Raw genomic sequence first — 13,350 nt, 5'->3', positions numbered from 1 at the left:
TGGACTAGCCTCCCACAAATCATACACTCTCTCCACTGGAGGATTATGCTTCTCAACAATAGGCTAGGTTCCCTGTCACACAGAGTCCTGGGAAAATATTTACAGTCTTGGTCTTTGGACACACAACCTCTCTCTCTGTTTCTGCCGAGAGTGTTGCCAGAAGGAGTACTTTCAAAGGCACACTATCTGTTTTGTCTGTAGGTTAATTTTATTTTTTTATCGATTTTAGATAAACTTATTATTAGTTTATATATATAGTTTTCTTGGACATACATTTTATTTGTGGATTTGTTCTTTCCATCCTTTTGCAGACGGAGGTTCTCTGTGTTAAGATTGCTTTTTGTAATCAGGGACATGTTCCCATTGGAATATGGTCTGAATATGCAAGCCTCAACTAATGCCATATGAAACACAATTTTATTTTAGGGCAAGACATAGCAGAAATTTCAGAACAGCATAAAATAAAGCCAAGACTATCAATCTCAAAGAATAAAATTAAATTATTACGTTAAGGACTTATGGTATTAATTCTTTGCTTTCTCTACTATGATTTTTCCCCCTGACTAAAGAGAATTTTCCAGTAGATCATTGCACATTGCCTAGAGCAGGGGATTTCAAACTCAGTCCTGGGGACCCACTATGGCTGCAGGTTTTTGTTATATCCAGATTCATAATCAGTGACAACAACTGATCAAATTTAATTAGCTGGTATCTTTTGTCTTCTCCTATGCTACATTCAAAAAAGCAGAGCAGCATGATTTTTACATTTTTACATATATTTACAAATACTTCTGCTTTTGCTACAGATTTACATCTTCTTCTTCTTCTTCTTCTTCTTCTTTCAGCTGCTCCCGTTAGTTGTTGCCACAGTGGATCATCTTCTGTCATATATTTCTGTCCTCTGCATCTTATTCTGTTATTTGCTACAGATTTAAATGCTTAACTCTATTTTGTTGATTTCATTATATTTTGCCCTTCATCTGTGCAGTTTGCTCCCTTCATTGTATCTTAATAATGACAATTAAAAGCAAGCAGAGCAGACACCCAGGCAAACAACACTGAATTGTGAAAGGCTGCAACTACTTTAGCATCAGACCCACTAATTAGTAAATAATGGATTAATTAAACAATTAGAACACTTGGAAAAGTAGAATGAAAATCAAGATGAAAAATGTTTTCTAATTTCTGTATTGTTCCCAAAACACAGAATCTGGGAAATAACAATTTACGTAATTAGCCCAGGAGTCCAATTTAAAACAGTAGTTGGTTGGAACAAAAACCTGCAGCCACAGGGGGTCCCCAGGACCGAGTTAGAAAGCCCCTGGCCTAGATTATCGTTGTGATTACAGTGTTTGCACTCAGATCTCTTCAGTTCATGAAATAAAGCTAAAGAACAGAAACTATCTTACCCAAGTCTGTCCTCACTTACATGTAATGGACTCCTTGTCTTGGCAATGCAGGTTTTCTTTCACTTTAATCACTCTGGTTACCCTTTTGCCCCTGATATTTGTTTGCCACTCAGGTAAGTCTTTAAAGATGAAAACATGAAAGCTTGGCATTGTTTTTTTCTGAAAAAGCAGCAGTTAATGCCACCCTGCAGCACACATTGATGAACAGCTACTCTGTAGTTTTCTGTGTTCGTGTCATAGCCCCCTTAAGACATCCACCACAGAGCCTTCACACCATGCTCTCAGTTCTTGATTCTATAGTGGAGAGAACTCCTACCAAAATACTAGGGAGGATGTTTGAGTGTCTGTAAGGGTTAATATGAATGGCGAAAATATGATCGACTGTGGTTGACATGAGCCTCTCATGAAATAAAAACTAATGTTCACACTAGTTAAAGTCAGCTTACGTGTTTATTTATTAGAGAAATATTGCATCAGAATATTTACTGTACTGTATTCAAATCAAGATTTATTCAATGTAGTAATAGTAGTTGTGTCATATGTATAATGAAATTCTTACTGGCACATTCAACCAACAAGCAACATGTCACTCCTCTCTGTCATAATGATAAACTACGTGTTATGGAATGGAAAACACAAACTAGCTTACCTGATGAGTTAAAAACTCTAGTACTATAAAGTTAGTGTGATTTAGCATAGATATGGCCTTGTTACAGGTTGTTTACTCACAACGGGCACTGACGCTTAACTGCGACTAACATTAAATTACATTTTTAATGAAAACCTGCCTGTCCACTTGCTCAAGGCAAAGTCTCCTTGTCACTCTGTTAATAGTTACACCAGTAGTGGAAACTACCCCTTCAAAGGACGCTGAGGTTGCTAAAAAGCATCTCTGTTTCAAGAATCACTCCTCTGCCGTACCGACGGGCTCTGTTGTAAAAAGCTTCAAGTCTTCTCAAGTTGTGGACTCTTCTGCACAATATTCTCTACCGAAGACAGTAGCAGCTACATCTTCAGTCATTATCTCTTTTTTTGCTGGTTCTGGTACTTTGCTTAGTCATTAAGCACATGGATCATCTTCAAGTTTTTCTTTACACATACTTTCTTCCTTACTTCCCCTGATACAATCTAGAATTCCCAGATTTCTGTGTTCAAGTAGTAGCACCCCAGATGGTTATCTGTTATTTTCGCCAATCCATGCCCACCCTTACAATGTAGTTATTTCTCCCCAGACTTAAAGTTAATTTGTTTTCAAGTCTCACACGCAACTGCACTAAAATGAGATGCTGAATGTAGGGGTGGAGGTTAGTCAGGGAAATATCCAGAGCTGCAGACTGAGAATTCTATATGTGAGCTGATCTGGTTCTGTAGGTAGAAAACTAAATCTGAAATAACAAAGCAGTTGGAAGCATGTCGACATGACTTCTGGCAGATGTTTCATCCTGCTCAAGTTTGAAGTTCATCGCTTACAAGTCCATTATTGTGGAACGGCCTTGCAGAGCACAAATTAGGAGGCCAGAGCTGAAAAGTCTGCTTCTGCCAAGACTAAAATCTGATCTACTGCGATGGAGGCCTTAACGTGTCAACAGCGTACAGATCTGCTCATTTTAAAGTTTGGAAAATCAAAACTGCTAAAGGGCAGTTACATTGTCAAAGTGCATGATTGACAAAGATGCCACCTTCTGAAGTGCTTTCTTTGTTTCATTCCTTGAGCTGCATGCCACATTGCGCTGACATGCTAATGTTTGGTGGGCTGAGGAAGCCTGATGGATTGTGACTGGCACAAGCAAGAAAAAAAAAAAACTTGGCTGCCTCACAAGATTTTCTTCATTTCTTTTCAGCGGTTTGCAGTTTTAGCAGAAAAAGTAAACGAAAGGCGTGCATGGGCTGTTAGTATGGCAGCATTTACAATTTGCTTTCCTTTCTCAAAGATCTTGAAGTTGTACACTTTGCCGTAAGCAGGGGAAGTGATTGAAGTTTGTGAAAAGTGAATACATCTTTAATTTTACAGAAGCAAGCTTATTTGTCCTTTTGATTTTCACATTTAAAGCTTTTTTATCCTCCTGTTTAAAAATTAAGGGACACATTTGTAGTGATCTTTTATTATAGTACTGTTTTCAGAGCCTAAAAATGTATTTTACACAGCAGATAGCAGGGGGAACAACACAATTTGAAAATAAATGGAAACAGAAACAAAATTTTGCTGCCCTTCCTGGGAAAGCCTCCACAGGTTTAGATCCATGTCAAACAGAGTCGGCCATTCATTTATGCACCAGCTCAACAACAACAACAACATTTATTTATATAGCACATTTTCATACAAACAGTAGCTCAAAGTGCTTTACATATTAAAGAATAGAAAAATGAAAGACATAATTATAAAAAATAAATCAACATTAACATCGAATAAGAGTAAGGTTCAATGGCCAGGGGGGACAGAAAAACAAAAACTCCAGACGGCTGGAGAAAAAATAAAATCTGTAGGGATTCCAGACCATGAGACCACCCAGTCCCCTCTGGGCAGCTCAGAAGATCCCCCTTCTCTCTCTTTATAACTCTGGCCTCTCTTCCTCCAGCCAGTTGAGAATTGCCTAATCCACACTCCATTATTTTTGGCAGTTTGAGTCACTTCTGGCACGGTCTCAGAGTCCATGGATGACTCTGTGCTTATTCCAGCTACCCCACGGTAACTTTCTTTATGGTGGCCCCTGTTGTATTTGCACCCAGAGCTTTTCATTATCTTTCAGGTAGCTTCTCAGCTGCATATTCTTTAATACTGACAGCACAGGCCTGTGTATCTCTTAAAAGGACCTTTTGTTCTCTGGTATGCTAGAGACTTCATGGCCCCCAAAATATCCACATTGTATTTCATTTCCTGGTGTTGCCTCTCTTTCTTAACAACATTGAAACTGTAATTATTTTGATTGGAATAGCTTGAAGTTGACAGAATTTTATGCACCAATTGCATTTAATACAATGATACAACCAAAGACAAGAAATCAAATAGCTTTACTCAAAAGCCCTAGATACATTTAGTGCAAAGACAGAGACATGGCCTGCATAAGACAAAAGATAAGAAAACAGTACAAAAATTGAAGTGTAATGTGACCACGTTGACAGACCATCCCCATACTAGGGTTGCACTAGGACAGAATTCACATAACTTCGTTCGAAAGCTTTGTATAGCACATTCACTAGAGAGGCCTCATCTGGACTTATACGCTCAGTTTTCATCTCATTCTACCTATAAAGTCAGTAGCATCAAAGAATTCCTGAATAAAATGATTTTCTTACTAATGACTATGAGTTGTGTAAAAAAGGTGAAGAAGCCATAATTTCTTTAACATTAGTAAATGAAGACAAAAACAAGACGTGATAAAAAGGGTTGTCGTATTGATGGATGAAGATGTCAGATGCTGTTTTTCTTAAGAGAATGATTGGTCTATTTCTACATTTCATATAAAATATTTGAATTTTTTTTACACATTTGTTTTCTTTGTTTGCCTCCTCCTAGTCAGGAGTCCCCCTAGTAACTGAGATTTAGAACCAATATTAGAATCAACATTAGAAATAATAGGGAGAGGGCAAAATTAGGAAAGTACCTAACAATACACTACTAATCAAGGACCTAATAAGGAGTAGAAACACACCCTTTGTCTCTGAGGGCAACTTAATTTCTTCAAGAATGCTGTCATACTAGTCCTGAACTCTGTGTATGAGGATACTACACCGTTCTTTAAGAAGGAAAGCTTCTCATTATTTCAGGAATGAAGGAAGTGGAAATTTGCTTTGCCCTCTGCACTTCAGAACTTCCAATGAAGGTTTTTGAATTCATCCTGCTATTCCCAAAGCCAGTCTTAAATTAGTTTAGTATTCTTTTCCTTGAATAGGGTAGCATCATGAAGGAACAGTGTATGCATCATATTGCTCAGATGTTATACAGTATATCCAGGCAGATCAATTACTGACAACAGAGATTGTGAGTTGAAGTCACCCTTTTGCTTTCTCCTAACATAAATCTGTCCAGATATTGGAAATAGGGTGAGAGATGACTCATCAAAACCTATCACCTTTATCATTGCTCAGTTGCCCGGGTTTTATGCTCCATATACCAGGTTATGTGTTGTAGTGTGTTTGGCCTTGGACAGAGGTAGTATCTGAATGGTAGCACTTCCATAAACTGCAGCGCCCTCTGCTTCGTGAACTTCCCCACATACATTTTTTGGAGTCAGAAAGGAGCTGATTCAGTTCAGTGATTATTCTGAGGTTGTACTTTTGTGGTGTTTACCAATTATCCTGTAAAGTGTGTGTCTCTCCCTTCAATCTGTGTCTGCTGTTTCTATTTGCAGGTGGTATTTTTCTATTTTTGGAGTATGCTGTCATTATTTAAAAAAGAAAGTGCAATTCACACATCAATTGTTTGGCCTTTTTGGAACCTTCATGTTGCTGTGAAATCACCCCTCTCAATAAGCTAGTTGTCAGCCCTCTCTTGTACTGTACTTGTAATTGGCAACCAAACTAATTTGACTCAACTTTGCAGCTACTTTTGTAATTGGGAATTACTTTTCTAAAAATTAGACTCCTTTTTTATCTGGTCTTTCCGTTATTTTGTCCACCCCCTATTGAAGTAATCCCTTGAGAGGGGGACCACTGCATATCAGGGCACTCTCACCTATACACTATAACCATGAGAAGGCATTTAGCAAACCAAGAGATAAAACCATTGAAGATATTTTTGATTAAGGATATGGTGTGTACTTATTATAAATAGCTATTGTAATAATACCCATTTTTATATGCATGTTTTCATGCATTTTAGGATTTTGACCAATGAGGATTCAAGTTTTGATGTTTATTGTACACTTAGAATTATGGTTACAAAGTTTAATTTCATTAGTTTCTTTATTTACATGGCACCATCTTTCAGATCACATGGCTATAATCATCGCATCAATAATGTAATGGAGATGGAACTATAAATACAATAGTGATCACAGTATGCATTAATCATCTCTGGATAGACCTGTTCTCAAACTCCTTAGTGTCAGCTTATTTTTCAAATAGGCCCTGGTGGTAAAAAATGTGTTTTACTTTCAAATTCACTTTGCCCCGACTTTTAAATTTCATTTTGTCCTTTAGTTTTTTGCTTGTCTGGTTTTGCCTAATCTTATGGTTTTGACCCTTTTTCTATATCCTTGTCTACATCTTCATTTTTGTTATCATCTTTTAGTATTTTAACATGCTCACGATAATCCTTGTGCACTCCACTGTGTTCTTAACAGTTACTAATAGTCAAATGCAAGTCCTCTTAGCATCAGTTAACAGACTAAATGTTTAATAAAAAGCATCCTCAATGGCACAAAACATACAGTATCAGTCCCCAGTTAGCAGAATGTAAATATTTTAAAATAAGTGGTCTGGAGCAGTCTGAGAGATTGATTTCTTTCTCTTACCTAGTTTTGCCTCCCCCTTTGATACTTATATACACGCCGCACTACATGTTCAAGATAGGTAATATAAATAATTTAAAAATATTTGCAGTCTCTCGCTGTATGTGTACGTTCAGTGCCTTCCCTCTGTATTTACGTGTGAACCTCTCTTCATCGATGCTCCCTCTCTTGAGTGTGTTCCTGTAAAGCCTGCCTCTCAGACTCTGTCCTTTTTTTTTTGAGACACCCTTCTCACCTCTTGTCCACTTTTATAATCCCTGTCTTTGAAGGTGACACTCTCTCTCTCTCTCTGTCTTCGTTGCATGCCTCCTATACCATTTTTCATTCTTATGTGTCTAACACTCACACTAACTCATTTGATCACGTCACCAAAGGCACACTGACCAATCAGATGGCTCACAGGGACTGGCCACATACAGACCTTCGTGATTTATTCTATAGCAGAAATTCAGTGGCTAAGACGGCCTTATGCCTTAGTTTGGATGGAAGATGACCATGTGGCTATCCCAAGAAGTGTTGGATAGACAGGTTAAGAGAAGACATGCGGTACATCAAAATCGCCCCGAGGATGCCTTTGATCGGGTCAGGTGGAGAAAGGCGAGTAAACATACGGACCCTGCACCTACACGAGCAAATGTTAGGACAAAGAAGAAAAAAGAAGAGGAGTACATAACTGGAATGGGCATTGCTCACTTTCAGACACTGACGTGGAACTTCCAGTGATGCTTGTGGGCATGTCCTGTGTGAGCTCTTCCAGTGCCTTGTGGAAAATAAAAGAATATGCATTGAGGCATCAAGAATCCTAATCCCCTTTACAGTAATTTGCCCTATTCTCCTAGGACACTGCCTTTCACCTGCTCAAAACGATGTGTGCAAAGCTTGTAGACACTTCCTAAGAAGGCTCAAAGCTGTAATTTCTGCCAAAGGGTCTTCTACAAAGTACTGAAATGAGGAACTGAATACTTACTGTATGTAAATGAGAGTTTTCAGTTTTGGTTTTAAATAAATTTGCAGAATCTTTCGTAAACCATCGTTACTTTTTATTATGTGTTCCTGAAAGTAGATTGACAAGCTAAAATAGCAAATTTATCAACTTAAAATGAATTTTATAACTCAATAAAGTGTGCAGAAAGTGAGGGGGCCTGACTGTGGATGGATGGATTTGAGGTTCACTTTATACCTTGTGAAATTCACTGTACTGCAAGAACATAATGAGCATCCAATTGTGTGGACAAAAATATGGAATAGGGAATCTACCTTTCCACCTAGGAAAATAAAATTTATTTTCTTTATTTTAGGGAAGGTAGCCATCAAGAAAGAAAACCTTCAGAGCAAACCTGGACAAGACACATGGTTTCCACTCCAGCATGTGGATGCAGACTCTGAAGTACAGGTGAGAACTATTGTACTAGAACATTAAAACATCTGAATGAAACTGGGGTCTCTTTTTTAATTTAGATTGTGTACATTATACAAGTTTATTTCTGCCTCAAATATATAAAGCTCAATGTCTGTGTGTTTGTTCTTTATACAATTCCACACCCTTGGTCTAGTCTCAACAAAATTTTGCATACATATTCTACTTTGTCAGGAAGAGATAATAATCTACTTTGGAACCTAACATTTTGACCCTCTGGGTACTTTTGCAGCAGTAGAGGGTGTTCCTTTTTACTACAGTGAGTGTTAAGGATAGTGCCTTTTTCCAGATTTTGAGCCCTGAAATTAATAAATTCAATTTGTCTTTGGGAGGGAATGCTTTGAGAAACACCATTTATAGAAGATAGATAGCTCTGCCTTAAAATGACTTACTTGGGCAACACCGGGTGCTGCTGCTAGTATCAAATAGTATTTGGCTATATGTGTGAATAAAAGCAAAACTAAGCCATTTTGTTATTATACTATATACTCACTATTTCCTGAATGTTTTTGGAAGATATGCATTGTAAACAAGTCATTTTTATAATGTGTGTACCTACAAACATGCTCTGTGTTTTCCAAGTGTACACTCAAGAAATAAAATATTAAAACTAAACCCATTTAATAAAATCAGTGCCATTACAAATTGACTTTTTAAAAATAGTTTCCTTATAGCCCTATAAATTCTGCATCACCTAATTCATTTTCTGACTGACTCACTCTTTGCCTAGATTTAATGATAGATACATATTTCCATGATACACAGAAATTTGCGCACAAGCTCTTTGTTTCAAATTCCTGTATGTTTTTTTTAGGTTGTTTCCCTAATATTTCCAGTCAAGTAAGCATAAGATTAGTCGCAGACTTCAAATGGTTAAATCTTGGTGCGATAACACACACTGGAGTATTGTATAGTGCTTACCACCCAGCCAACTAAAAGTACAATAATGATGTCCTTATTTTCATCATATTCTCAGCGTACCAAATTATGGAAGTGCCACAACCTTTTCAAACTGGATGTTGACTGAAAGCATAACTAGAGACTCTATTTAGGTTTGCTATCCATAAATATTTTATTTTGCTCTTATATATTTTGGCTCAGAGCATTGAAACAAAAGTATGATAGTAATGCATTCAAATATCTGGTAACATATATTGTGCATAGGGTGCTGCTTGAACATTTGCAGACCCCTTTTGTACATCTTTTTAATGTTAAATTCTTTATTTTTTATTAAATTTAGAAATTATTTTTATTAAAGAATAGTTTACATCCAAATGTGTTCTCCACTGTTTACAGAAACTATTGCTTGCAATCTGTAAGGTGAATAGTAAATAAACAGGAGTTGTACAAAAAGTGAAGTTTTTTTCTTGTAAGAGATGAAGTGATTTGTAAGAGGTGGTCCTTATCTGCTGCTGTCTGCTCTGTTTCTAGCCAATAAACAAACTGTCTATAGCTAGTTCTGTAGAAAAAAATGGCCTTTGGAAAACTCAGGATATTCTGTATATTCTGCTGCTAGCTTACAATCTGAAGTAACGTTGCAATCACAGTTGGTGTACAAACCCAAAAAATGAAAGTAGTCTGTTTAAAGAAAGAGTTAGCGTCAAAGCCAAAATAGCCATTTATGCGAGGGTATGTCAAAAAGTTTCCGCACTCCTGCTGAAGGATTTATTGTAATCAACTTTCAGAAAAGACAAATACATCATTTTTCGACATAATCTCTCTGCTTTTCAATACACTTTGTCCATCTGTCAACAAGCTTTCGTATTCCTTCATTAAAAATGTCTTAGTCTGAACTGTGAGCCACAAATGCACCGTTGTCTTTACCTCTTCGTCAGACATGAATCTTCGTCATCATAGGGCTTCTTTCAGGGGAACCAAACAGGTGATAACCCAATGAGGCAAGAACAAGACTATAGGGAGGAAGCTGTAATACCTCAAAATGAAGTTCTTGCAGAGTGTCAATAGTGTTGGCAGCAGTGTGCAGATGTGCATTGTCATGCAAGAACATAAAGCCCTTGGATAACACTCCTTTGCGTTTTGTCTGAAGTTTAGGCTTTAGTTCTTCAGTGAGCATCTCACTGTAATGAGCACTATTGATTGTTGAACCTTTTTCCTGATAATGTTCCAATATTGGCCCTTCAGAATCCCAAAAAACTATAAGCATCAATTTTCCAGCTGATGGTTGACTTTTGAACTTTTTCTTGGTCTGCGATTGAGGATGTTTCCATTCTATACTCTGCTGATTACTATCAGGGTCGTAGTGACGAATCCATTTCTCCTCACCAGTAATGATTCTTTTTAAGAAACTTCCTTAGAGTATTGGTCCAAATTTCGTTTGCAGATATCCAAATGCTTCTGTTTGTGCTCTTCTGTAGGTTGTTTCGGTGCCAATCTCACACAAACTTTTTGAAACCCCAAGTCTGTCTTGGATTATTGCATAGGCAGAACCTTGGCTGATTTGTAAATGATTTGCCTCATCATCTACTGTCACTCGTCACTCGTGCTGCCAACAGAAGTTTTAATATAATCGGAGTGTGGATAATTTTTGATTCACCCTTGTATAATGGTGGTAATAAAAACCTGTAACCACTATGCCGCACCAGAACCAGAGTCCTTCCAATAGCTCTGAAAAAGTATAAAATGTTTCAATAATACTGCCAGTTCTTTCCCTTATAAGCTTAGGGGTTACACCCAATAAATCTGATTCATTAAACGAAAGGCCTTCAAATTGATGAAAAGTATAATTTTGATCTACAAATGGAGAGCTTTCAATAAGCTTGATCTCAGGTCCAGAGCATTAGAATGTAATACATGTGTAGGGAGACTACATCTGAGCTTGATTAAACACTGCAAAACACTGTAGAGTCAGAACATGAAAACTGAAATATGGCTTTGATTCCTGTAACCCTGGATCATCATCTTGTTAGAGGCAACGCAATACAAATATGAATAGCAAATTAGAAAAGGTGGGGTTTGTATGTTTGTGTGCTTTTATTAAACATAAACAGATGTCACAATTTGATCCAAATATCCCAGAATCGTTGTAATTAATGTCCAAACCATTCCTTTCACCCAGTGAATTTGCATTCATTATTCTTGCTGTAATACTGGGCACATTCTGTATTTACCCTCAGGCCAGTGCACATGGAGCACAGCAGCTGCCGGCTGATCAGGCCACAGAAGTAGGGAAGAGGCACTCAGACATTTGCAGTTCTTATCAAGAGCGAGTTTTAGCACACTAACCTGAAAAAAAGTATTTCTGAAAAGTATTGGGTGTTCTGAATTTAACATTTTGAGGTAGTTTTGCCTCTAAATGTGTTTTTTTTTTGCAATTTTGTTTTATTTTTGACCTTGTTAATAATTTTTATCATTTTTTTTTTGTGTCATTGCAAAACTAGTTTTTCTTATGATTGTTGCCTTCTTCTAGTGCTTGACCATATTGTCATTAGCACACCACATGATCGTTACAATGTTAAGAGTGCTATCTATTGCATCATAACTTTGGATCGAAGACAGTTCAGAATGAACCTTTGCAATCAGTTTAGGTAAAGGAAGGGCATAAGGCAAGACATTTAGATCTTTGGCAGTGATTTTTAGATAACAGTTTGGTTTACATAGAGTGGTATAATTTTGTCTTTTTTGGTGTTTGTCCTCAGCCTGACTACTCTCTTCTATACATTATCCAACTCGTTATATCCTAACTACAGGGTTACGGGGGTCTGCTGGAGCCAATCCCAGCCAACACAGGGCATAAGGAAGGAAACAAACCCTGGGCAGGGCGCCAGCCCACCTTAGGACTACTCTCTTGTTTCTCCCATTAAAATTATTCTTCATTTCCTTGTCCATTTTTCTACTTTTTTTCCAGCTGTTCCACTTTACAACAATTACAGTTATTAGCAGCTATGGCTAAGAAAAAAAAAAGTGCTATGCCATTCCTGTAACATAATAAGTATTAGGCTTTGTCCCATGTGCAAATGAGGAAACTGTGAACATGCAATGGTACAATTATTAACTACCTATAAAAAGAAACTGAAAAGTAGTCCAACCAGTCAAGAAAACAACCTGAAGGCTATTGAAGAATTAATAGTAAATGTGAAGCAGTAATTTAATCAGTAATTGAGTTATTACATAATGTTTCTCTGTTTTAAGGTAAATGATTTAGAAAATTTGCCAATGCTTTTTCAGTAGGAAATTGTCAAATTTCAGAAATGTACACAAAGTGCACATGATATTATAACAAAAACTGTTTGCTGAAGAACATTGTCAGCAATATTGCAAGTTGCATCATGTGGACAGAGACACAGACTGACATACATGATGATGAAAGCACTTAAAATGTAGTGTCAATCAGGCTGTGATGTATTTGTCTCTGCCAGACAAGATGAACATGTTCTAGTGCAGATCTTCAAAACCATAGAAATGCTGATAGATCTTTATAAGGACCCCACTTTGGTGTCATCAGCAGTACTGTGAGTGTGTTTCAAGTTTCTGGTAACTACTGTTTGCCGCATCTTCAGTGTGATGAGTGCTTTGCTGTCACTGAAGTGAATTAGCAGCATTGGCTATCCTTGGTACACTGGCTGCAAAAACATATATGTCCCTGACCATTCTGAGATACAGAAAAAAAACAATTCTAGGGGTAAACGATTTAGAAAAAAAGTAGCTGCCAGTTGTTTACAAGGCGACCTCACTTTTTGCTTGGGTCTCCCTCCCAGTTCCGTCCAGCCAATACCCCTTACATAATGCAGGATTAATGAAAGAATTCAATAAAATAAATCTGATCAAGGGGGAGACGTCTTCAAATTAAATTCTTCCAATTATTTCTGTCAGTCTCCATGTCAGTGAAATTTCTCTGTAGGACTATAAAGTTTCTTGACAACTTCGGCAGCTATATGGCACCTAGCTTAGAGTATGCAAGAATCCTCGCACCAACCTGGAGCTGCTCCAACAGAAGAGACTAACTGCCCATACTGTAAGCAACAACGAAAAAACAACTCATTGAGCTCATAATAGAGAATAGATTTGTGACGATAAGAGAAATAAGGCCTTCTAGGGTGTGATGTGTCACTGTTTA

At 37.4% G+C, this 13,350-nt stretch overlaps 1 protein-coding gene across 3 annotated transcripts in view; it reads left to right on the top strand.

The window, feature by feature from the left end:
• The window catches only part of rasa3 (RAS p21 protein activator 3), a 290,025-nt gene that overhangs the window by 142,828 nt on the left and 133,847 nt on the right, over positions 1-13,350 (top strand). For all 3 annotated transcript variants that reach the window (XM_039744665.1, XM_039744666.1, XM_039744667.1), the window contains exon 4: positions 8,158-8,252. In XM_039744665.1, the coding sequence (XP_039600599.1) occupies positions 8,158-8,252 (95 nt within the window). The remainder of the gene's footprint in view (positions 1-8,157; positions 8,253-13,350) is intronic.

This window comes from Polypterus senegalus, chromosome 2 (genome assembly GCF_016835505.1).
Source record: "Polypterus senegalus isolate Bchr_013 chromosome 2, ASM1683550v1, whole genome shotgun sequence".
In the NCBI taxonomy this organism is placed as follows: domain Eukaryota; kingdom Metazoa; phylum Chordata; class Cladistia; order Polypteriformes; family Polypteridae; genus Polypterus; species Polypterus senegalus.
Note: the sequence above shows the minus strand (reverse complement) of the source record. Positions and strands in the feature narration are given on the sequence as shown.